At 44.1% G+C, this 24,269-nt stretch overlaps 2 protein-coding genes across 2 annotated transcripts; both read right to left on the reverse strand.

The window, feature by feature from the left end:
* Positions 1-18: 18 nt before the first annotated feature.
* On the reverse strand, positions 19-3,994 carry LOC139660122 (FMR1-interacting protein NUFIP2). The gene is made up of 4 exons (XM_071538179.1): positions 3,871-3,994; positions 2,245-3,015; positions 2,094-2,123; positions 19-897 (listed from the first exon to the last, which is right to left on the reverse strand). The coding sequence occupies exons 1-4, from the start codon at positions 3,884-3,886 to the stop codon at positions 848-850; spliced, it is 867 nt and encodes a 288-aa protein (XP_071394280.1). The 5' UTR covers positions 3,887-3,994; the 3' UTR covers positions 19-847.
* Positions 3,995-11,338: 7,344 nt separating this feature from the next.
* On the reverse strand, positions 11,339-18,576 carry LOC139660128 (zinc finger protein ZFP2-like). The gene is made up of 7 exons (XM_071538187.1): positions 18,446-18,576; positions 17,003-17,205; positions 16,713-16,805; positions 15,637-15,732; positions 14,499-14,609; positions 13,766-13,889; positions 11,339-13,675 (listed from the first exon to the last, which is right to left on the reverse strand). The coding sequence occupies exons 1-7, from the start codon at positions 18,486-18,488 to the stop codon at positions 12,198-12,200; spliced, it is 2,148 nt and encodes a 715-aa protein (XP_071394288.1). The 5' UTR covers positions 18,489-18,576; the 3' UTR covers positions 11,339-12,197.
* Positions 18,577-24,269: the final 5,693 nt, after the last annotated feature.

A 24,269-nucleotide genomic window follows, 5' to 3' on the forward strand; every position in this document is an offset into this window, starting at 1 on the left:
GTGTCAAGTTTATTCATTTTTATTAAGCAATACTGTTCACTTACATTCCTCCTCCAGTGTAATTTTTTTTTTTTTTAATTGATATATTTCATTTTTCAAAATCAACATACTGAACATGTGAGATCCCTTATGGATTCATGAGTAACATTCACCCGACCAGGGAACAACAAAAAAAAAAAGGAAAAAAAAAAAAAGAAGAAAAAACAAAACAAAAACAGCATTAAGATCCGACAGGGTAAAGGGTAAACTCTACTCCACCCCTCTGTAAACTGAAGACATGGTTACAGGAGTCCTCTGTGTACAATAACGGTGAAATAGAAGCAGGTACGAGACATTCTTCTGTTTTTAGACTTAAAAAGGGGGAAAATCGTCACTCCGGAGACGCTTGTTCGCACACAAGGATTGGTCACAACAACGGATTTTTTTTTTTACAAAGTGCTTGATTGACCACTCGCTTTACAGAGGACAGGGGGGGGGGGGGGGAAGAAAAAGAAAACAAGATGTTCGCTAAAAATGTAGCTTTCACAAAAAAAAAAAAAGAAAAATTAAATGACAGCTCCTTAAAGATTGTTTTAAAAAAGACCGGCTCTACACGTACAAGCTAAAAAATCGTAATGAGAGAGAGAGATGAAAACAGGTCCGATTAATTAAGGCAGGCTTCTGTAAGGCGTTAAAAAAAGTACATTGCTGTAAGATCTCAAAGGAGTTAGTCCAAAGTGTCTCAGTGTGGCTTTGTGTGAAGACATCATCCTGAGTGCAGTGTGTGTGTGAAGGGGGACTTAAAAATTTGTCCATCTTTCCGTGTTAACATGTGCATGTAGGTGTGCGTGCTGAGCGTCTCACACTGCTAGGCTGGGTGCTCCTGGGTGTCCTTGTACCAGACGACCTTTTTTGGATCTGGAGAAAGAACAAAACACAATGAGAAACAAAATCAGTGCTGAGGGACGAAGAGTCAAATCACCACCCGACAAGCGCGGATAAAAATTTGTCTTTGGAGGATAAATCCAAAATACCTCAGTTATACAGTCTTTGGTTTTTGCCCGTTCTCTAACTTTGTCCCTGCTGACCACCGTACACTCTGATTGTGAGCAAAGCAAAAGGTTTGGTTGCGTCCAAAAAAAATCCTCTATATATTCCTCTAGGGCTGCAACTAACGATTATATTCATTGTCGATTAATCTGTCGATTATTTTCTCGATTAATCGATTAGTTGTTTGTTCTATAAAAAGTCAGAAAATGGTGAAAAATGTGGATCAGTGTTTCCCAAAGCCCAAGATGACGTCCTCAAATGTCTTGTTTTGTCCACAACCCAAAGATATTCAGTTTACTGTCATAGAGGAGGAAAGAAACCAGAAAATATTCACATTTAAGAAGCTGGAATCAGAGAATTTTGACTTTTTTTTTTAAATTACTCAAACCGATTAATCGATTATCAAAATAGTTGGCGATTAATTTAATAGTTGACAACTAATTGATTAATCGTTCCAGCTCTATATTCCTCTATAGTCTACATTTCAAAAACACAGATCATACTATCCTCAAAATACAAAACTATTTTGTATTGGTATGGTTTAAAATGACATGAACCTTTAAAATGCCACACTTAATGCAATTTACTTCCATGCCAACAAACTGTCAGAGTAGATGTATTATTTCCAAGTGGTGGATAAGTCATTTTGGATTGAAACGTATTCACAAAGCATGAAAGCGAACAAACAGTCTTCTGAATGCCGCTGTCAACAATATATCAATACTGTCAACAGAGCAGGACAGTAACACACACAATCTTAGAGCTGCTGCTGAAAATGAATCAATACTATTCTAGAAATGCAGCAGTTATGTGACACAGCAGTAGAGATAAATGAACTAAACCTGTCAGGTTCAGTTGCTCTCTCAGTGACAGGATTCGCTCTCTGAACCCCATTTTGAAAACCACTGATCTATGTCATGTAATGGAGACTTACAGAAATCCCTTAATAGTTTCCCAAACCAGTTCTAGGAAGCTGTAACCATTTTTCAAAACACTGAAAACTATGCTGTGTGTTTGAGGTCAATTTCAGCATTCTCTGTGAAGTTTACTCCGAGTCAACTTACCTTTTTGTTTGTTACAGATAGCATTCCATTCTGTGGAGAAAAACAAAAGATGGTCACAGTTAGAACTCATGCAGTGAAACGTCACTTTTCAGATTAAAAAAACGTTTCTGGCAGAACAAAATGCGGCTTCAACATTTCTAGAAGTCCTCACCTCGATTGTGATAGTTGAGAGCCTCCACTAGATGGCGACAGCTAAGCAGCAGCTTCCCGTTGCTCTCGTCCCCCTCTGGCCGCGGGCCAAGAGGGACCGGGGAGGCGACTGGAACGGGCATTTCCTCAGGAGGCTGGACTGTGCAACTCGTCTCCTGCTGCGGGTCGGCTGACTCTTTAGCGTCTGTGGGCGGCGGGGCGGAGGCCGCCGGCCTCGCCTCACTGATGAAACTGAGACCCCACTGGTTCTGTAGCAGCACTCCGATGGCCGGGCGGTCCTCCTCCAGCGCGCCGCCCGCGGCCCCCGCCTTCACCTTGGAGGCGTAGCTGACGGCGGGCTGCAGCTTGGCGGGGCTGTCCTGCACCGGGAAAGCGGGCGGGGGCTTGAGCAGCGACAGACTGTCCTCCACCCACCTCTCCTTCGGGTTCGCCTTCGGGGGCCGGTCGTTGGCGCGGCCGACCCCCTTCTGGCTCTCCCTGCGAAGGCCGCGGCCTTTGTGCTGACCCCTGCGTTCCTTTTCCCTGCGGAAGGTGAAGCCGTGTGCGTGCGCGGGTCCGTTCGGGTCGCCCTCGGGGGCTCCGGGCGAGAGCTGCCGGGGCTGCTGCTCGCCCCCGGTGATGCAGCCTCCGCCTCCTCCGCCTCCACAGTTTCCTGAGCCGGGGGACAGGCGGCGGTTGCGAATGTGTGGCTCTGAGTTGGTGGCTGAAACGAGGACCGCTGGGTCACACAGGGGGTCGGACTCACACACAGTGTTACTGGCTTCCCATGTACCTGGAAGAGATGTGAAGACAGTCTGAAGTCAGCTCTGTTCTTGTCCACATTTAAGCAGAACAGCTGCAGGTCTGACATGGTGTTAACTGTTCTGCACATGCAGAGTTAGACTACACAAAATGGATGGATAAACATTAACTCTACAAAACAGGAGTCTCAGTTGTTCGATTTAGTTACTCCAGCACCTGAAATGTTCACAATTGAGAAACACTAACGTTTGAACTGATTGAGCAAATTGCTTAAGGTGCGGGCTCTGAGCGGCCACAGGATTTCAGAGAATTTGATAAGGCACGCAACTTAGTTTACTGCCGATCTTACCAGAAAGCATCGTTAACTGTGGGAGAAATTTCGAGAAACCGATTGAGCGGTCAGCCGCTAAAAGAAGAACCGTCTCCAGTACTGGCTCTCACGCCACAAATAAAGTGTTATGATTCATGTCTGCGGCACTGGCAGCTAACAAGGCGGCGAGCTAAAAGCCAGCGCGGCGTTAGCAAACTTGGGATAGCCAAGTTAACGTTAGCAACGTTACGGTAACGCCGAATCAAACACGACGGTCTCATTCATCCGCCGACTCCTACCGTTACCGTACGGAGAGTCGAAGTCAAAACGCGTCGACTACAACAGCTGTCGCCGAATAAACAGCTTTACTTTTTTATCTGAGCGAGTTAGTAGCTACCTAGCAGCAGGTTAGCCGCGACCAAAGTTTCGTAACCCCCCATTCAAAACGGCGAGCAGGCTGCTGCCGTTTACGCTAGCGTCGTTGCTAACGCCGTCGGCAAGGCAGCTTACTGAAAATGACGCGTTCGGAAAGTGAGAAATCCCGGTCAAATGTGTCTAAAAGTTGTTCAAACATACCTGTCTTGATATGCATGTCTTTTCGTCTATTGTCTTGCTGGGGCTAAACCGTTTGGTAACTTTTGTTTACAGCGCTGAAATACCCGTCGGCTCGCTGGTCTGGAGTCTTGTGGCCACCCGGAAGCGACACAGAATGTGGGTGGAACCGGAAGTCCCGGCAGATAAACGGTCCGGCGGGAAACTTGGAGGCAAAATGACACTTTGTATTTGCGCAGTATAAAGTAATTTAACCCCTGGAATGTATACATTGTTCTTTGTTTTTTTCCCCTTTAATTTACTTTTTGTTTTCTCTTTGTTTTGTTTTTGTTTTCTCTATTTCCTTTTGATTATTGTCTTTGACACATATGTACTGTACTCAGCTTACTCTGGTGATATAGAAAGAACTGTCATTGCCAATTTGTTGTATATTTGAAGACTCTAATAAAATAAAATAAAAATAAATAAATAAAAAAAAAAAACTTGGAGGCAAAATTGATTGAATCACTTCTGTGACAACCTTGTGGAAACAGTGACCTGATCAGTGATCTGGTTTGGCACTGCGAATTGTGGATAGATGTTTGTTTTTTCTTTATAGTCACCTGCTTATTTTGTAATTTAAAAACTTGATTTCGGTTTCACTAGTAATAATGCAAATGCAGATCTGTATGTATTTATTAAACGCAAAACACTTCAAATCTGTATTTACAAATACAAAAAAATCACATATGAACTATATGACAAATTCTATAAGTATTTCCACTCATAATACAAAAGCTATTAAATCTCTGTAGAAAACATAAGGCTTTTGTATGAACTGTCTGTGTACCACATCCCCCTATGATGTCTATTTCACACTCTTGTATTTTGAGTTATGTGAATTTACAATAAATAAGAGAAATGCAATATGTTATTAAAAGAGGAATTTTACATGACCTGTATAAATAACAAAGATCATTTCCCTCGGCCACCAGTGAAGTGTGACATTTGAATGACTCTGAAATAACACAAGTCTGAAAATAAGTTAAAGTAATGCCTGATGAATTTGTTTTGTCTTAATTATATGTCTAGAAATTAACTTCCAGGTTGAATTGAAATTTGTGCCTGTGTTTTGACCACAGGGAGACTGTAAAAGTAAGCAAGGACGCAGCAGAAAGCACTAGAGCTGCAACGATTAATCGATGAATCGATTAGTTGTCAACTATTAAATTAATCACCAACTATTTTGATAATCGATTAATCGGTTTGAGTAATTTTTAAAGAAAAATAAGTGAAAATTCTCTGATTCCAGCTTCTTAAATGTGAATATTTTCTGGTTTCTTTACTCCTCTATGACAGTAAACTGAATATCTTTGGGTTGTGGACAAAACAAGACATTTGAGGACGTCATCTTGGGCTTTGGGAAACACTGATCCACATTTTTCACCTTTTTCTGACATTTTATAGACCAAACAACTAATCGATTAATCGATAAAATAATCGACAGATTAATCGACAATGAAAATAATCGTTAGTTGCAGCCCTATAAAGCAGCGTACAGTGTGACGTCACGCTCTGGCACAGTAACTAGGCTTCTATTGTTTTCTTACTCCACAGCTCCTAAAACAACGCTCACCTCTGAGTGTCTGCTCTCTACTCTGATTGGTCCCTCGCCACCTTTCCTCTCTGATCACAGAATCATAGCTTTGCTCTGACGGATGCTCTTTCTCTTCGTATCTCCCTCTTCCCCGATAGGATCGGCTCCATATACCCACCCTCTTTTTTTGTTCTCGCTTCTTCTCAGCCGCCTCGCTGTTTTCCGCCCCTCCGCCCCCTGCTTCACTGCTCTCTCTGCGTCCCTTTCCCTCCGACCACGAGCTCCCGAGCCTCCGCGTGGCGTCCAGGTTTTTCGCCGCTCTGTCCCTGCGGTTCGCTCTGTCCCGCCTGCTTTGGGCGAATTCGTTCCCCAGGCCCCTCGGGACAGATCTCTGCTCTCTCGCTCCGTTTCGCCTCCTGTGAACAGCGAAGCTACTCTTGCCTTCGCCTCGGGGCTCGTCAGACTGACAGGCGAGTTCCCCCGGGCGTCTGTCGCTTTTCGCCTCCGAAATCTCTCCCTGCTGCTCGGCTTCATCTTTCCATCGAGGATGCGAGTGTCGTGTATCTTCTACCGCCAGCTCCTTCTCTAGTCTATCAGCCTCGGATGGACTACAGACAAATGCTTTACTCTCGTCTGTGGCATCCTGCTCTTCAACCTCACTCCCTGCGTGACGCTCTTTAACCTTCAGTTCTGTAAGACAAACTGCAAATCAGTTTACACTCTCACACTCATACACATGCACATACTGTATAATATGGCATACAATGGAAAGGAAAAACAACAGAAGATCCGCACACAAAAATGCTCCCGCCTTATGAAGAAATTCATAAAAAAGTGAAGCAAGCATCTCTTCATCAGACTTACTACAAACAACAAAGAATCACCATTTTAAATACCCATAAAAACCTAAGTTTAAAAGTCACGTGACTTTCTACTAGGGTTCATGGGTATTGTTTGTGGACCTTCTGTTGTATTTCACTTGATATTTCCTTTGATCCAGCACCTATCTTTTGGACATGCGTGTCTTTTTTTCATTTTGATATACAACGGAAAGGCATGGAGACTGACACTGCTGTGCCAACTATCAGCATTATAAAAAATGACCATCACTATCACAAACAAATGAATGAATCAGTGAATGAGCTGAATATCAATAAAAGTAATTAAACAGCTAATTAAAGAACAGCTCACCCTGGACATTTGAGCAGCCCTCTTCCAATGCCACCAACTGATCAGCGCTACCTTCTTTGAACTCTCTGGCCTTCTCTCTCTTTCCGCCTTCTCTCTCCTCTCTGCTGTTGCTGTTTTGCAGTTTGTTTCTCGTCTTTTCCTTCGCCTTAGTTATATTCTTCTTTTCTCTGTTCTTTCCTAAACCAAGTTTTCCCATGGTGTCGGCGCTCGAGACTTTCCTCGCGGCCTCGTCTTCTCTCCCCTCATCCCCTCTAAAAATCTTCATTTCCTCCGGTTCCCCTGCGGACGACTCCTGCTGCTTCGCGGACCCGTTTCTCCCTCGACCCCCTGTTTCTTTTCCCCTACCCCTCCGCTCTGTCCTGCTCTTTGACTTCCTCTGCTTGCTTGTGTCACTTGCCCCCACATTGTCCTCGAAAAGGGATTGCGCCCATCCTCCGGATTCTCCTCCTCCTCCCTTTTTCTCTTTGCCCTTTGACCCTTTTCCCCCTTTACTCTGACCTTCCATTTTAAGTTCTCTATCATCCCCGTCTTGTCTCACCGTCAGCCTCCCACCGCTCCTTTCAGAGTCCACCTGAGGTTTGCCGTATTTCATATCGTAAGCGCAGCGGAGACGCATGCGGGCGTCTTCCTTGCGCTCGGCGTCTCTCGGGTCGCAGCGGCCGACGGGGGCGCTCCTCGTGTCTCTGCACGCCATGCGGGCCGTCCCGACTCTACGCCGAGACGTCATCTGAACTTGCTCGGACATAGCTTCCTTCGAGCGATCAGTGGAACATTTTATAGTCATAGTGAACAGCCTCTTTACCATCTCTTCACAAATCTTATCCTCCTCCCGGTGCTCTTCGCGCCAATCTCTACTACACTCTAAAGAGTCGGGGAAAAGCACATCAATCTGTGTAACTTTGCACTCTAAAACTCAGAGAAAAAGCAACTTGATCACACTTCACTGATGTCATTTTTGTATTAGTAACAGACAGTCTTGTTGCGTAACGAAAAAGAAAGGCCTAAAGACCGAATACTCACGGTCCAGGTATCGACTGCTTGGAAACAAGCCATACTCGGTCTTCATTTCGCCCTCCTTCCCTCTCACAGCGGGGTTCAGCTCTGTTCTCGGGGTGCGAACGGCCTCAGAGCAGCCCGGCCAGTGTTTCGTCACGGACCGATGGTTTTGAGAGCCGACGGCCTTATCTAGAAAACATGCACGCCGAAATATTCCATCCTCTAAGGCCGCAGAGCCACCATCGAGGCAGAAGATAGGGATTTCACTGAATTCACCGTGGTCTCTGGGAGGCTGCTTCCACTCTGACACAACACAGTTAATTAGATTTTCAGCGTTTGAAGTGTTTGGCGACGTCATCACAGCCTTATCACTTAAGCTCTGGTCACTGGGAACTGGACAAACACGGTGGGAAGAGTCAACAGCGGCGGCCTGGGATTCTCCTTTAGTAGGAGCGGCCAGTGTGACTGCGGCTACCGGCTTCTCGCGGCGGCTTTCCGTGTTTTCGGCATTCGGACAGTTGCCAGAAGCTGCCTGATGGCGAGTTTCTGTCGCCTTGGTAACCTCACAGTTCACACTGAAGCCTTCAGTCACTTCCGCAGCATCACGGCCTTTATGGTCAACACAATTCATATCGTCAACCATGACAGGTGGGGTACGGTCCTGGGGTCTGGGAGGAATCACAGCTGAGTCGATCACAGGTCGGATTTCAGAGGATGATAGACAGACGGAGTCGACCAAGGTCCGGTCACACTGGATGTTGCCGCTGTCAGAGCCTGAGGGAAGGGAATGTACGTTCATCCCATCAGGACCAGCACCGGCCTCCGAGTCCGAAAGACGCTCACCAGCAGACCGACCGGAGAAAACTGGAGCATCACCTGCCGGAGCGCAAACTTTTGCACCAGCTTGTAACAACTCACTCAACTCACTAAAGTCACAAGAGTTCTGGTCACAGTCGCTGTAGCTGCTATCAGAGTCAGAGATTGGAAAATCCATAGGCCTATCTGTTACGGCACAGTTAACGAGATCTTCTGGGTCTCGGCCATTTTGAACGCCAGCGGTCAGAGGCGTCGCCACAGACTTCTCATTTAAGCTCTCCTCGTCCTGGTCTGCGTCACCGGAAACTGGCAAAACGTGGCGGGAGCAGTCGACAGCGGCCCGGGACGCCGCGACAGCCGACATGACTCTGGCTTCCAGCTTGTCAGGAGGATGGCTCAGAGTGTTTCCAGTGTTGAGAGGAACCTCAGGAGCTGCTTGGTGGACAATTTGAGTCACCGCTTTAGTCTCACAGTTCACATCAATGAGTTCAGCCACTTGTGTAGTATCACTGCGACCCGTGACAGGCAGGAAATCCTCATTAATGCCATCATGGTGCGGCCTTCTTGGAGTGAGCGGATGTTTGTTTTGAGAGGACAGTGAAGTGAGGTCAGAGCTGAGCAAAGTCACAGCTGATGGGTCAAAGTTGCTGCCTGAGATTGGAAAATCAATACGCCTATCTATTACAGCATTGTTTCTTAGATCCTCAGGGTTTTGGTCCTTGTGACCATCAGCGGCCGGAGACGTCAACCTAGCTTTGTCCGCCAAGTCTCCGTTATCTGTGTCTACTTCAGCTGACAAAATGTTGACAGTGTTCTGGCTTTGTAAAATGCCAGGAGCAGGCAATGCAAACTCATCTACTGGCTTGTCATGGCGGCTTTCTGTATTTCCGGCATTCGGTAAGCTGTCGGAAGCTGCCGGATGGTCAACTTCAGACCCGTTGGTAGTCCTGCATCTCATATCGGAAGCATCAGGCAGTTCTGCAGCATCACAGCGCATATTCTCAACTTGTGTCACTTCTGTGCGCACACGGTCCACATCGTCAACCATGACAGGTGCGGGATCCACAACGTTGCCTTCACGGTCCTGGAGTCTGGGAGGAGGAATCACAGCTGAGGCGTTCGCCGGTCGGATTTCAGAGGACGATAGACGCATTTTGACGGAGTCCACCAAAGTCCGGTCACACTCCATGTCGCTGCCATCAGAGCCTGAGGGAAGGGAATCTGTGTCCTTCCCCTCAAGACCAGCACCTCCGAGTCCGAAGGTGTCGGCCTCCAAGTCCGAAAGACGCTCAGCAGCAGACTGACTGGAGATAACTGGAGCATCGTCTGCCGGAGCTTGTAATGTAAACTCACTCAACTCACAAAAGTTGTTGCTGGTGTCCCGTCGGCATTGTTCTGTGGACTCCAAGGTGGACTGGGTGTTGTATTTTTCCGGCGTTAAGCTCTTCCCGTCACTCAGTTCTGTCACATGTAGAGGCTCCGGATCTGGAAACTGTATGGTGAAATGTGACAAGGATCAGGCTCATTGTTTTTCTGGTTCAGTCACATTTTAGCCAAGTGAAAAATCAATATCATGTTCCTAAAGAGACTAGTAGTGTGTCAGTGGTTGATAGTGACCTTATCATAATGTATGGCATTGTTAAAAAAAATCTCCTATGGTATCATTATAATATATCAATAAAGACTTTGTTCAGCATCCTTCCAAAATGCATTATAGCATTACTGTGGTTCTTTTTGCTACAGAGAAAATTTAAAGAAATTACAGACAAGTCATTGTAGCTTTTGACTCATTTTTCTACATGCCAGTATGAGGGTTAGCTAATTATAATGGTTGGTTAGTTGATTGATGCTAATTGCAGATTAGTTTAACGTTAAATCAGGTAAAATCATCAGGTCAGTTATTTGAATTTTGAACTTTTGACAGGCTGTTAATTGTTCAAAATCAAAGTCAAAAGGCAGTTAAATTAATTTTAGTAACCCTAATGAAAAATAGCTATAATATTTCTATAGGTAGGTTATGGTCTGTCTGTGGTAGTCAGTGAACATATAGTGATTTTTTCCCACTTTAGTTTTTTTTTTCTTAATTTTTATATCTCCTATGGTAGGCTATCATCCATATTTTGTGAGGACTTGTTTTGCTGTTATATTTGTATTGTAGGATTACTGTAAGTTAGTTCTGCGTTTTAACCCACTGAGCAAAAGACATGATTTCAACGTCGCCTAGACGGCTATGGGCCATTTAGACGTGTTTTAAACGTCTAATCAACGTAAGATTGTTCAGTGGGAAGGGGAAATGCAAAACCTCTAGTTAGCTAGAAACACACATCAGTCAATTAGCGTTAGATCCGAAATTAACGTTAATTAACGCTAGCTAGCTAATGAACAAAAATAAGAGAAACAAATTAACTGAAATAGGAAGAATTTGAAATGTAAAAATGTGTTTTGGGTCTAAAATGTCTACTGACGTTGGCAAGCTGGTAGACTACAATCTTAACAGTTACAGCTAACGTTACACTGTTATATTAACTTTATCTACAGAGAAAATATGAATGAAACTCAAACGCTACTCACCTTTTCCATGACTTTGTCGACATCCATCTAAATTAAACGGTATCAACGCTGATTACCGGTAAACCGATTGATGGATATTTTCCAAGGATGCCTGTTTTTTTCCCAGGTTAAAAACGGTTTGCTGACAAGTTCTTTTTTATCTTCTTTTGAAAGGTAACGTTAATGTCAGTTGTTTGTATTTAAACGCCAGGCTGGGATCAGTGACAAAAAACAGGCATAGAACCACAAAGCATCATTCTTTTTTTTTTTTTAATAAAAAAAAAAAACTGAATTAATTTGTTTTAATTAAAGATTCAATTTTGAATTCATTCATTTACGAATTCAAGTTATTAGTTACCTGGCTATTTATTATTATTTTTATTAGTAGTACTCTCTCTCTCTCTCTGTCACACCCACATACTCATCACACACACACACACACACACACACACACACATCTTGAGTGAGCTCAAACATAACAGCAATCCTCACTATTTCCCATAAATCTGTGTTATTTCCACAATCTCCAGTAACACAACCAGCAACTCAAAATAAATCTGAATAACAAACTAAAAGGTCAAATTTGGTGGAATTCCCCTTCAACACTCCCTGCTTCCAAACAGGGAGTTTGCTTTCAAACTCCAGAGAGTTTACAATCATATGATCTGAGGGTGGAACGCAATACAAGTATGAGTCAGGCAAAAACAAGCTAAAAATAAGTCAGAATGTATCTGTTCCATGGTGTCAGTTGGTTCATATTTTTTGGAACGGATTCAGAGGTTGAGTCATATCTGAGTTTACTTGGCAAACACTAAAAATGGTGCATATGTTTACGTACATATAAACAAACAGCCCATCTATTTTTCCAAAACATGATTTCATGTTAGAGAGCTTCACCACACCAAAAAAACACGGGCCCTCTGTAAGAGAGCTAACTGTAAAAATGGTCATCCCCATTCTGAGGTAAGGAGTTTGTGCAAAATACTGATTTCCTTAAGGTTATTATCACAAAAATATTTACCTTGTAGCATTATATCTTGCCCTATTGTGATGAATTTCACAAGGATTTTTTTTATTCAAATGAAACTGTTAAATGGATTGAAGGCATCATTTTTATTTTTAACAAGAAACCAACAAGCATCTGGCAAACAGCACAAGTCCTTTTAATGCCATCGTCAAATAAATACATGATAAATAGCTTCTGACAGCTCAAAAATTCAATTCATAGTGATTCCACAATGATGCCCTTCCCTATGTGTGTGCGCAGGTGTCGCTTAAGCCGCGTGGATGTGGAGAAGCTCTTCTTACAGAACAGACAGTTGTACGGCTTTTCCCCCGTGTGTGTCCGTGTGTGCATGTTGAGGTCGGAGGAGCACCTGAACCTCCGCTCGCAGTAGGAGCAGGGGTACGGCCTTTCCCCCGTGTGGATCCGCCTGTGGAGCAGGAGCTCGCCGGAGGTCAGGAACGTCTTCCCGCACTGAGCGCACTGATGAGGCCGCTCCCCCGTGTGAGTCAAGTTGTGCCGGACGAGCGAGGTGGACTTGGCGAACCGCTTCCCGCAGCGCCCGCAGGTGAACGGACGCTCGCCCGTGTGGGTGTTGAGGTGTTCGCTCTGGGCGCGCTTGGTCTTGAAGCTCTTGGGACACTGCGGGCAGGCGTACGGGCGCAGGTTGCTGTGGCTGCGCTGGTGCCTCACCAGCTCGCCGTGCGTGAGGAAGGTCTTGTCGCAGGCGGAGCAGAGGTACGGCCTCTCGCCCGTGTGGATCCTCTCGTGCCGCGTCAGCCCGGCCAGCTGGGTGAAGCTCTTCTCGCAGTAGGAGCACTGGAAAGGCCGCTGGCCGTTGTGAGTCAGCAGGTGCCTGTTGAGGATCTGGAGCTGCGTGAAGCTCTTCCCGCACTCGGCGCACGGGTACGGACGCTCCTTGGTGTGGATCTGCTGGTGCTTGTTCAGCAGCCACACGTGCGTGAAGCTTTTGCCGCACTCGCACGGGAACGGCCGCTCGCCCGTGTGTTTCATCTGGTGCCGCTTGAGGTCCGAGGCTCGGCCGTAGATCTTCTCGCACTGGCTGCACTTGTACTGACGTCGCACCACGTGGCTCTGCCTGTGCCTCAGCCGCTCCAGGATGGTGTCGAAGCTCTCGCCGCATTTCTGGCACTTGTACTGACCGCCCCCCTTCTCCTCCGTCTCCTCGGCCACCACCTCCTCTGTCGTGGTTTCTAGAGGAGGGTCGCAAGTCTGGCTGCAGGCGGTTCGTTCGAAATGCAGCTTCAGCAAGCCCATCTGGGTGAAACCTTTCCCACACTGGGGGCAGAGGAAGGGCCGTTCCCCGGTGTGAATGCGCTGATGTCGGGTCAGGTCCCAGGAGTTCTTGAAGCCCTTGTCACACTCCTGGCAGGTGTACGGGCGCTCGCCTGTGTGGATGCGCTGGTGGCGGGTCACGTCGGAGGCACGCGTGAACGTCTTGCCGCACTCTTGGCACACGTGAGGATCGGGCCTGTTGTGGATGGGGAAAGGCTTGGGGAACTCGGGACGCTGGACCTTCTTCCTGGGGGCCTCGGTGGCCTCGGCGGCCCTCTGCAGCTTGCTGAACTCCTCAGGATGACTGTGCTCAATGTGCTGCAGCAGGAAGGACTCCTGCAGGTGGAAGAACGGACACTGGGAGCAGGCAAACACCTGGGAGGACATCTCCACTGTGTTACCTATATCAAAACAGAGAGATAGTGAATAGGCATTTCGATGTTTGTCACCAAGATGGAAAATTGAAGACATAACCAATGAATCTTGTTTACTTTGTGTGCCGAGGTCCTCGAGGCTTTCATGGTGTTGCAGGAGAGACTTCAGGTCATCGGGGTTGGAGAGCGCTTGCAGGCAGTCCTCCAGGACAGAGGGGGCAGAACTGAGCCACAACACAGTCTGTTCATCGACAAAAAAACCCACAGAATTAAGTGGTTTTAATTCTGGGTAAAAGTGAACTGTACATTCACTTCAGACAGTGAATAAAAATCAAATCATAAAACAAAGTTAACTACATACATTCGTACACACAGCACTATTGCTACTACTGCTACTAATAATAACAGAAACCAACTTAAATGTTTTTAAATGTAGCCTATTCCACTCCTGGACGACACTGCAATCAACAACACTGAAACCACTGGTGACACTGCTCCAGTTACTATTACTACTACTAATAATAACAATAACAACAGCATTCAAAATAAATGCTATGAAATACAGCCTAGTATTATTGATAATGAGAGTAACGGTAATCGACTTAAATGCTTTCAAATATAGCATACTACCCTGTTGAACAAAAACTCTACAAAAAGTTACGAAAAGTTGGGAGAGAGAGAGAGAGAGACAAAGAGAGGGAGAAAGAGAGAGAGAGAGAGAGAGAGAGAGGTGAAATGTGACAAAGGTCTTAGGCCAGATTCGAACCCAGGACGGTATGTGCCTCAGCCAACTGAGCCACTAGTTTTTTTAACCGTGTGTGTATCAGGTAGTTGTTGTGTAACGTCTTACCTGACCAAGGTCTGGTACTGGCAGGAGTTTCTCCAGTTTGGAGAGGAACTCCCAGATAAGAAGCTGCATGTCCGTGTCGTAGCTGAGGCCGTATTCTGTTGGAAAAACCTCCTGGGAGGGAGAGATGTAAATGGAAAAGATTTCTTAACCACGCCGTAGGGCTGATATTAGCTCATTAGGCGAGGCAAGGCAATTTTATTTATATAGCACCATTCAGACACAAGGCAATTCAAAGTGCTTTACAAAGGCATAGAAATACATTGAAACTAGGACATTAAGATGACATTAAGATTGCATTTAAAGGACATTAAAAGCAAGAAGACAAAAAGACATTAAAATTGCAGTTAAAAGACAATAAAAACAAAAAAACAAGCAAATAAATAGTTAAAGATTAAAAACGTATTTAATTTATTGGAAAGCCGCAGTAAACAATAATGTTTTAAGCCCTGATTTAAATGAGCTGACAGTATTAGCAGACCTCAGGTATTCAGGAAGCTTGTTCCACAGGTGAGGAGCATAGAAACTAAAAGCTGCTTCACCTTGCTTGGTTTTGATCCTGGGAACACCGAGTAAACCTGTCCCAGATGACCTGAGGGGTCTGGGTGCTTCATGACATACAAGTAAATCAGAAATGGATTTGGGCCCAAGACCATTTAGTGCTTTATAGACTAATAGTAGGATTTTTAAGTCTATCCTTTGACATAAGGGAAGCCAGTGCAGCGATTTGAGGACCGGTGTAATGTGCTCCATTTTCTTGGTGTTAGTGAAGACTCTGGCAGCAGCATTCTGTATGAGCTGCAGCTGTCTGATTGATTTTTTGCTAATACCTGTGAAGACACTGTTACAATAGTCTAGCCTGCTGAAAATAAACACATGAACTAGTTTTTCTGTATCTTGTTTAGATAAAAATCCTTTCATTCTTGCTATGTTTTTAAGGTGGTAGTAGGCTGATTTTGTGATTGTCTTTATGTGGTTTTTGAAATTTAGGTCAGAGTCCATAACCACACCAAGATTTCTAGTTTGATTTGTAGGTTTTAGTGTCATGGAGTCAAGGTAAGCACTGACTTTTAATCTTTCTTTTTTGGGGCCAAAAACAATTATTTCAGTTTTTAGAACCAGAGATGTGAAGCTGCCTTGCCTGGTAGAAGTGTTGTCTTTCTGCTGGGTCTTTCAGCAGCGTCTGGACCAGCTCCAGGAAAATGGCTTCCTCTGCGTCCACCTCTGCATCCCCACTCTGCAAGACAGGACCGTTAATACAGAGACCATCCCAAAAACACTGAGCAGGGTTCACACACTTTTCACTCATGAAACTCCATGACTTCTCCATGACCCCTTTTCTAATTCCCATGACCAAATTGTAATGACTGAATTAAAAAGTAACCATCAACTACACTAACTTTAATTATTAGTTTGTTTTTCACTTTAAAATCCAGGATTATAATATTATTAACTCAACAAAAAAACAGTCAGCGACCAACAATATTTTCCTTCGACAGGAAGGTCTAGTTTAATAAGATAAGATAAAATAGCACTTTATTGATCCCCTTGGGGAAATTTCAGTAGTCAGGAAAAAAACAAACAAATTAAATATCATGATGTTTCCAAAACTTTTCTCCTTTTTATCATTTTTCATAAATGATAAAAAGGACTGTAAGGTTGTCCTGCACCAGCTGACCAATTGTTTCAAGGGACAGGCCACCATGTTGGAGAGGTGACAGCAAAAGGTTAGGGTTAGGGTGCGCCTCGTCCTTCCTGGGAATTTTGTTTCGGATTAAAGCCGTCTTCCATTTTGTTCAGGTTTTTCAGGTTAAATTAGCAACTTCTCTGAGAATTGTTGTAAGGTTTTGGCCTCAGCTCAGTCTCCTCTCACCTAAAGAGCTGGAGTTGAGTGACAGCAACCTGAAGGACGTCCACACTGTAAACTGGTGTAAACTGAAGATGTTGAGTCCAGAAATGGCTTTATTACCTGTCCATTTAACACCAACACAGTGCAGAATAGTCAAATGTAGGGACATTGCATCTACACTTACACCTCCACCACAACATCTCATCCAATATTCACAAATAAAGACTGAACTGTCCCAAGATTGTATGTAAATCTTAATTTACATGTTAATTCTTTGGAGCTTTGTTCCATCTTGTTTGGCCAAGAAGTCCAAGTACAATACAAAATAACAGACAGGGTTACGCAAATCAGAAGGAACTGTGACTTACCCCTGTGTATCCTGGCGGCCGGATTCGTTCTAGATGAGGCTGTATACACATGATATTGGCCGTTTGCTCGACACCACACAACTCCAGAATAACCTGAAACGAGAGATAATGTGTCTGGTAAGGAGGAGGTGAAAGGTGACAGGTGCATACAAGCCATATTTGAGCAGCAGGGTAGAGTTGTGAGCAGGGAAACAGTCCTTCAGCAGGAGCAAAGGGCCTGAGGAGGAGGATTATTACATTATTTACAGCCCCTTCACAACCAGATTTCACCCCACAACCGCCTGACTTACTCTCGCTCGCAGACGAAGCAGCAGCTTGGCTCGCTCCTTGGGCTTGAGCAGGTCTGGAACCGTCGCCGTCACCAGCGTCACAAACCTGTCGAGCTTCTCGTAGTCCAGCACATCCCTCCGCTGAGCCGCCAGCCACATCGCCGCGGAAACCAGCCGCAGCGGAGGGATCAGCAGGCGTAACGATGACAACGGCAGGAATATACCTGTACGGGGACAGACAGGGGGCGGGCAGGGTCGTGATGTGTGTCTGTGTGAAGTGACAAGTGTCTTCTTGAAACACTTGTTCTTTTCTCAGTGGTGTCAGTACATGCCAGTGGATCCATATAGTTATTTCTCTCACTGCATGCCTGAACCTTGTAGTTTAAGGTTTACAACGTATGCATATTTGCCGAATTTACACAGGATCTGATGTAACTATTCCTTGTGATATTTTGGGTGAGAACCTCAGTAGAAACCTGGCTTAGATATTAGAGGAAAGGTGGGTGGGTGAGAGCAGGTATGTCATTGTGGGTGTCAAGTAAACACCTCCAATAACATATGTTCTGTTGAATTAGGGCCAATAAACCTCCATGAGGCTCTACACCAAGTTCAAGTGACTGGAGTTTGACAAGAGAATACGAGAACAGCATGTATGGGGTTTCCATGCATAATAGGTAGGAAAATGTATTTAACCTAACTGAAAACATGGAACTTGCACAGTCAGTACAGTAGAGAGAGCTTTTTTTGGCCAAAACAATAACTGTCATATTGGAAAGGTAGACTGATGCTGGCTGCCAGCACAGTGGCAGCTGCCAAAATAAAAGCGACACATTGCCAGAACAGCCTCAGTGTCTCTTGGCACAGATTATAATACTGAGGGAAACTGTGGTGAGGGCAGACAACACCTCTCTGACCAGAGACAGTCCAACATTTGGTGTATCGCTTTCTTTTGTTTTCAGGTGAGAGGTTTTAGTAGCCCCTTGGGGTTATTTTATAGCTCACCTGTGGAGAACAGCATTTTTCTCTGTTTTTCAACCTTGTATTTTATCACAGCTTGTACCTGTCTATGTATTAGCACTGTGCAAAATAACACAATTTAACAACACCAAGCTGAAGAAATTCATGGTTCATAATCCGACCACAAAACAACCACAACTGTCAGAACCAGTCACAGCTTCTTTAATCATACACATAGCCAACATAATGGACAATGGGAAACTAACAGTTAATCAAAACGAGAGTAACTGTTTAATTTATTCGGGAAAAATACTAAGAAGTATCGAAGCTCTTAACTTACACACAATGTAACGTTGCTTTTGTAACTCATTCCAATTTATTGGAGTGTTTACATTTGCTAGCTACAATCTGTGCTGTTAGCTGGGCAGCTAGGATGGCTAGCTAACGATGCTAGGCAATGAAGCTAGCAGTTACAAGAAAGTTGGTATATATTCCAGTTGAACGGACCTGCGTTTTCCACTGGATTGGCTGTGACAGTCGTTTCCATCATTCAGACGATACGAAGTGAGTTTTAAAAGTCATTAACTTTGGCAACAAACTTAGCCAGCTAAGAAAAAGGTGCCAGGCTGTTTGTGTTGTCTCCCTGTAGAGCGGAAACACTTGTAGTATGCTGTTTTCAAAATAAAAGCACTAACTTAGTTCTAAACTGCATCAGCTGATAATATGAAAAAAGTGATGTGTTACTCATTTCAAAGGCAATTACATTATTTTTTTTAGTCCCCATGAGCTGTAAGTCATTACACTACTGGTTACATTAATTTTCCGTGGCGGCTGGCGTCCAAAGTTACCGTTACCTTCAAAATCGCAATGAAGTATCAGGTGAAGCAAACAGCGTTGATGTCCAGTGTTCTTGAATGTTACCCAGCTCGTTACTGGGAAAAGTAATAATGCCACCCAACACTTTCAACATGTGACTGAAGTATTTTTGAATACATCATTTATGTTTTTGATGTTTTTGATGGTGCATAGCGGCCACCCAGTGGGATTTTATAGATATGATTCCCCAATACACTAAATCAAAACCCCAAATACTCAGTCGGTGAGCCCTGCACAGCTGAAAATAAAGGATTTTTTAAAAACCATTTTACAGAGAAAGACATATTTTCACTGTAAATGCTTCCATACTCACAAAATAACCATTTTCTGGCTGCTCAGGTGTGCTCCTGTTACTCCCGCCTGTTACTTTGCCTCTCCTGGAGTTTTGCTGCCACCCACAGTTCAGTTTAGATATTACACCAGTCCTGGTCCAAAGCAAATACGTGTGGGAACAGTACCTGACACACAATGTTTACACTGTGATTTTTGTGCTTCACACCCTAGGTAAAATTCACTTCATTGTGTGCATATGGAAAGTTTAGAAATGTGTAAAGTGCCAAACATGACTCAAGTGACAACCACTTAGTAGTTAGGTGAAACACTTTATTTGTAGTATCTTCCATGTGCAAACCTTCAAGACATCAGTGTGTCAAATCGGATTTCATAACGTCACAGTATTCATTGGGATGAGATGGGAGTGAAATCCCTTTCCCACTCCTCTGGTGTCTCTCCTGACCTCAGTCTGGATCATCACACGTCTTATTATTACGACACAAGGCACATTTCCAACAGCAGCACCGCTCTCTTCCCTCCAGAGCTTTGTTGTTGATCAGGTTAACAGGCAAACTGGTGGCATGAAACAGTAACTGACTCATTAAAAAAATTACATTAAGCAGCTTCACTCTGATTTACATTTACAGTGTTCACACCGTACATATTAATAGTGTCTCTCAGTGATTTTAAAGCAGGTGCATTTTAGGAACCACTGACACAATTTTACAAATACTTAGATGGAAAAGTATCTGTTCCCCGCAGTCACAAAGCGATTCCATCCATGCTGAATGACACACCACAGCAGATGGCAAACATTTATCATGGGAAGAAACACTGTGGTTCAGATCTCAGAAATGGAAGCAGGACGTCCAGTGTACAAATCTTGAAATCAAATCCTCTTGAGTCCTGGGAACTTGTGATTTGATATCCAGTAATGCAGCGTTTATTTCAGTCGCAGCTGGGTAGGAACAGAACGTCAGGCTTCAGGTGACACACCTGAAACAAAAACAATCACATTTAAGACACTTTTAGCAGACACTTTTATCTACAGTGTGGATAGGATTGATTTCCTAGAGCACCAACATTACAAGCAGCAACAAAAGTGAGGTGTGCAACAGTCAGAGCCACAGTGACTGACAACACTCCTGTGATCGAAGAATAAATCCCAGTAAAACTAACAAAACAGGGCTGTCTGATGCTGAAAGCCACTGTTCCTACACATTTCCCATTTCAAAAATCGATACTCTGTCCAAACATTAATTTCCTGACTGGATTTGAAGAGTTTCGTCGGTGGTCGATGTGACGTGTGCTGACAGCAGGTGGGAAATATGACTATCGACCAGAGACTAGGATTACATAAAATGTGCAGTCATATATCGACCAGGACTGACTTTTTCCCAAGTCTTTCCCAGAATTGTAGGCAATTCCAAAACTTTTGGCTTTTCCAGAAATTCTAGAGAACTCTGAATTACCCAGTTCCCCCAGAGTTTAGCAGTGATGAAGGGGGTCCTGTACATGTGATGTCAACCAGAACACAACATGATGCTTAGTGTCTGAAAATAAGCCTTTAAAACGCAATGTGTAGGGTGTGTGTGTGCTGTGTAGGTAAGTTACACTTGATATGGATGTGGTGACACCTGCAATGTAAATATTTGAACTTGCACTCCTGGTTTTAGCAGAATAATAGGGAGGCGAAGGTGCGTTTTTTTTTAGCTGCACGTATCCCAAAAAAAAGTCTGTGAAACTCTGAACCTGTCAGCTCAACTTGGCATGATTAGTTTGTGGTTAAGATGTTAATTAATGAATGAATAAGAGCTTGAGGGATTTAGGAAGGATAGGTGACACATGATACCATTAATGACACCCACGACTGAATTAAATGTAACGTTATATTCCCTATTACTTTCCATTCAGCAAGGTTAGCTTAGCCACTTCCGTAGCCTCCCTCTTTGAAGTTACCAAACGTCAGTTAGCTTGAACTTAACTCCTCTTACCTTTTTACGGGACTATGAAATACATGATGAGGAAAAACGCGACGTTAAAGAGCACGAACATCCAGAAGTCAAACCAGTAGGAGTGTTGTGGTAAAGAAAGCGGGGCTCCTTTAGATTTAAAGTCTTCTTCTGATCCCATCACAGGAGTCGCGGCTGGTTCCATCTTCGTCTGCTGTCGGCTGTTTCCGGGGGAACACTTCGGAAAGACCAAACGAAGTCATGTTTGTCCTTCAAAATAAAAGCCCCACACAAACGCAAATGAAGTAGTCTGAAAAATTAACAGGTTTATGCTTTCCGCAAATGTACATATCTCTTGAAAATTGCAATTACTACCCTATTATTGCCTTTTTATTTTTTCATATCAGTGAATACACCGCCTTTATCTTTTGTAATAAAATTTTAGGGCAGCGCTTTAGGCTAATTAATCACCAAACAGGCACTAATGGAACCCACAAGGCAGGAGAAATAGAGGAAGACCTAGAACAACCTGGAGAAGCACAGAACAGGAGATGAAGGCTGAGGGGCTGTCATGGCAATAACTTGACCAAAGGGCACAAGACCAGAGAGGATGGAGGGTTTTCATTGATGGCCTATGTTCCTTAGGGAATACTAGGCCTAAGTAAGTAAGTTTAGGCCAAGTCATTCAAAACCAAGACTGTCTAAGAATATATGGAGAAGGACCTCATTTTCCTTGTATTACCTTTCTCAGATTCCGCTGTATTGAAACACTAGATGGCAGAAAGGCATCACCAAATGCCACTTGGGCTCTGGCAGTCTACAGTATTTCCCAATTTGAATACACATGATGATACCCCAAAATAATTAGGAAGTAAAAAGGTGGCCAAACTATGGCCTCTGTTTGGTGAAGGAAAACCAATATAAACAAAAATCAATATGTTCAGTGCTTTATTCCCCTTAAAACACCATATTTTCTTACAGCTTACATTAGTTTGATACTATTTACTATGTGATATACTATGAATTTATGTCATAAATATTTATGTCATCCAAAACTGGAAGGTAAATTCTATTCCCCAAATAAAAAGGTAGGCAATTAACTGAGTATTGGTGGGTTTACCGTCCAAAACACAGGCCACAAAAAACAATCAAATGAACACGTGTTGTTTGCTTGTGTGACACCAAATACCATTTATTAGGGCTTTACAAAGACTACAAAATCCTCCAGATGAGTTAAATCACTGTCTCTGTCTATTTACATGATATGTTACATACAAATGTACAAAATATAAAACATTTAAGGACAAATGTTTCACCCAAAAAAGAAAACAACCAAAAAAAAAAACAAAAAAAAAAAGAAAACTTTCTCTCAAACCGGAGTAAATGCTATAATGGTTCCAACTGAGATGTAACTGCAAGTGTAAAGTGGAAAATATATATATTGGCTGATCGTCAACACAATGGCGTACACTGTTACGGTGTAAAAGTTTGGTAGCTTGGGAACCGATGGCCTACGACAGGAGTGTGGTGTAGCTGGGGGGAGGGGGAGTGTGGATTTTGCATTCTGAGTTGTGGGAGATCTAAGTTCTGGTTTGAAACACGGGTACCGACTAGGTTAGGGCCATCCTGTTACCACGGTTACCATCCCCACGGCATGCAACTCTCACACCCTTGGAAACCTAAGGCCGGCAGAAATACGCGCGAGAGCCGTCAGAGGCTCGGCCGCAGAGACACGTGAAGCTGAACACAGGTAGGATTGTACAGTATAGGATTGTCCTGAGGTTGTGACAACGTCATCGACTGACTTCTTGGTCTCTGGTGGGTTTTGCTCGACCAGTAGCACCTGTGGGTGGTTGGTAAGTGTATACAGTACGGTGTCAGGTCAGCTCCTGTGCCTCCGACAGCCAGCGAGCCTCACGTGGCGGCAAGCTCGTGTTTAAACGTCTTGGAGAGGACGTGCTGCTAAGGGAATACTAGGCATTCCTACGGACGGAGAGGGGAGAATATCATGGTGGGATGAGGGGGGAAACTGGAAAAGTGCCTATTTCTTTTTTTGTTCTCGGTCAGTGATTTAGTGGAAACGTTGCTATACTGAGTTAAAAAACAGAGTTTCACACTGTACACCGTATGCCTCCTGCATAGGCAAAACATCCAATCATCACAAGACATACACCTGTTTCTGACAGCGTGTTTTGAGTTTTTGCATTTCTTTTTTTTTCTCTCGGTTTTCAAAGTACAATAATTTTCTCAGCGGGTTAAGCATAATGTAACATCAACAGGGCAGAATGCATCTTTGATTCACTGTGCAAGACTTAACTATTTACAACCCACCCCGACCTCAAGTGTGCAAAACCAACCCACTCGTTAAACAAAGAGAGGACAATCAAAATTCAAAATGGCTTCCGTCCAATATGCACGCATACATAAAAGTAAAAGTCTCTTCTCGATGCACCCCCCTTTTAAAAAGCTCAAAACATGCTCCTCGGGCTAGAAAACCGAAAGGGTTGGGTTGTGCTCCTGTCATTTCAAGTGAGCCCAGCTCAACTGGGTGAAAAACAACAACAACTAAAAAATACCCCACCCCTTTTTTAAATGTTTGTACAATATTGGTCAGTTTTAAATTTCAAATACAGCATGAACTCTATATGCTTGTGTACTGTCAGAAACGAGAGAGGGCGGTTTGAGGGGGAAGAGGGACCGACAAAACAAGTGAGGCTGTTTTTTTTTTCCCCGACTACAAGCGGTGTTGAGAAGTCCCGTGTAGCGGACTTGAAGAATAAGCGCTCGCTGAGACGAACGTGAACCTTCGTCAGGTTCAGAACGCAGCAGCAAGCAGATCGTCATCCTCATCATCATCATCATCATTGGACGTCACATCTTCTCACTACAGCCAATGGGAGCTGAGGACGCCTCCCAGACTTTTGCACATTTAAGGCAGTGAGAGAGCACCAGTATCACTGTTCCCTTCTTCAGCTCTTGGACTGAACTAGTCATTTATGACCGGACTCCAGCTGACTTGCATTTGAAAATACTTTGTATGCTTTTTTTTTTTTTTGCCACCTACTTAGGTGCCAGATGGGTGCGGTTTGCCACATGGGATTATACCAGAAATTTAGTTCCCAAAGTGGGGTTTGGGGTCCCTTGGGGGTCCTTGACAGGGTCCTAGGGGGTCCTCAGATTGATGGAAGATAGTTTAAGTCCTTATTCAATTAACTATTACTGTTATTTCA

Source organism: Centroberyx affinis, unplaced genomic scaffold (assembly GCF_046629955.1).
Source record: "Centroberyx affinis isolate AG114_WGS23_722 - 3 ecotype Tasmania unplaced genomic scaffold, CSIRO-AGI_Caff_v1 ptg003220l_1, whole genome shotgun sequence".
Lineage (NCBI taxonomy): Eukaryota > Metazoa > Chordata > Actinopteri > Beryciformes > Berycidae > Centroberyx > Centroberyx affinis.

Bases quoted from the DNA above. Each gene is read 5' to 3' on its own strand.
- LOC139660122 (XM_071538179.1), bottom strand. The intron at 2,124-2,244 runs GTGAGGACTTCT...TTTTCTCCACAG, and splicing joins TCTCAACTATCACAATCGAG to AATGGAATGCTATCTGTAAC. The intron at 898-2,093 runs GTAAGTTGACTC...TTCTTTCTCCAG, and splicing joins TATCTGTAACAAACAAAAAG to ATCCAAAAAAGGTCGTCTGG.
- LOC139660128 (XM_071538187.1), bottom strand. From the start codon at position 18,488: ATGATGGAAACGACTGTCACAGCCAATCCAGTGGAAAACGCAG. The intron at 17,206-18,445 runs GTCCGTTCAACT...GTCCCCGTACAG, and splicing joins CAATCCAGTGGAAAACGCAG to GTATATTCCTGCCGTTGTCA. The intron at 13,890-14,498 runs GTAAGACGTTAC...GTCGATGAACAG, and splicing joins CAGTACCAGACCTTGGTCAG to ACTGTGTTGTGGCTCAGTTC.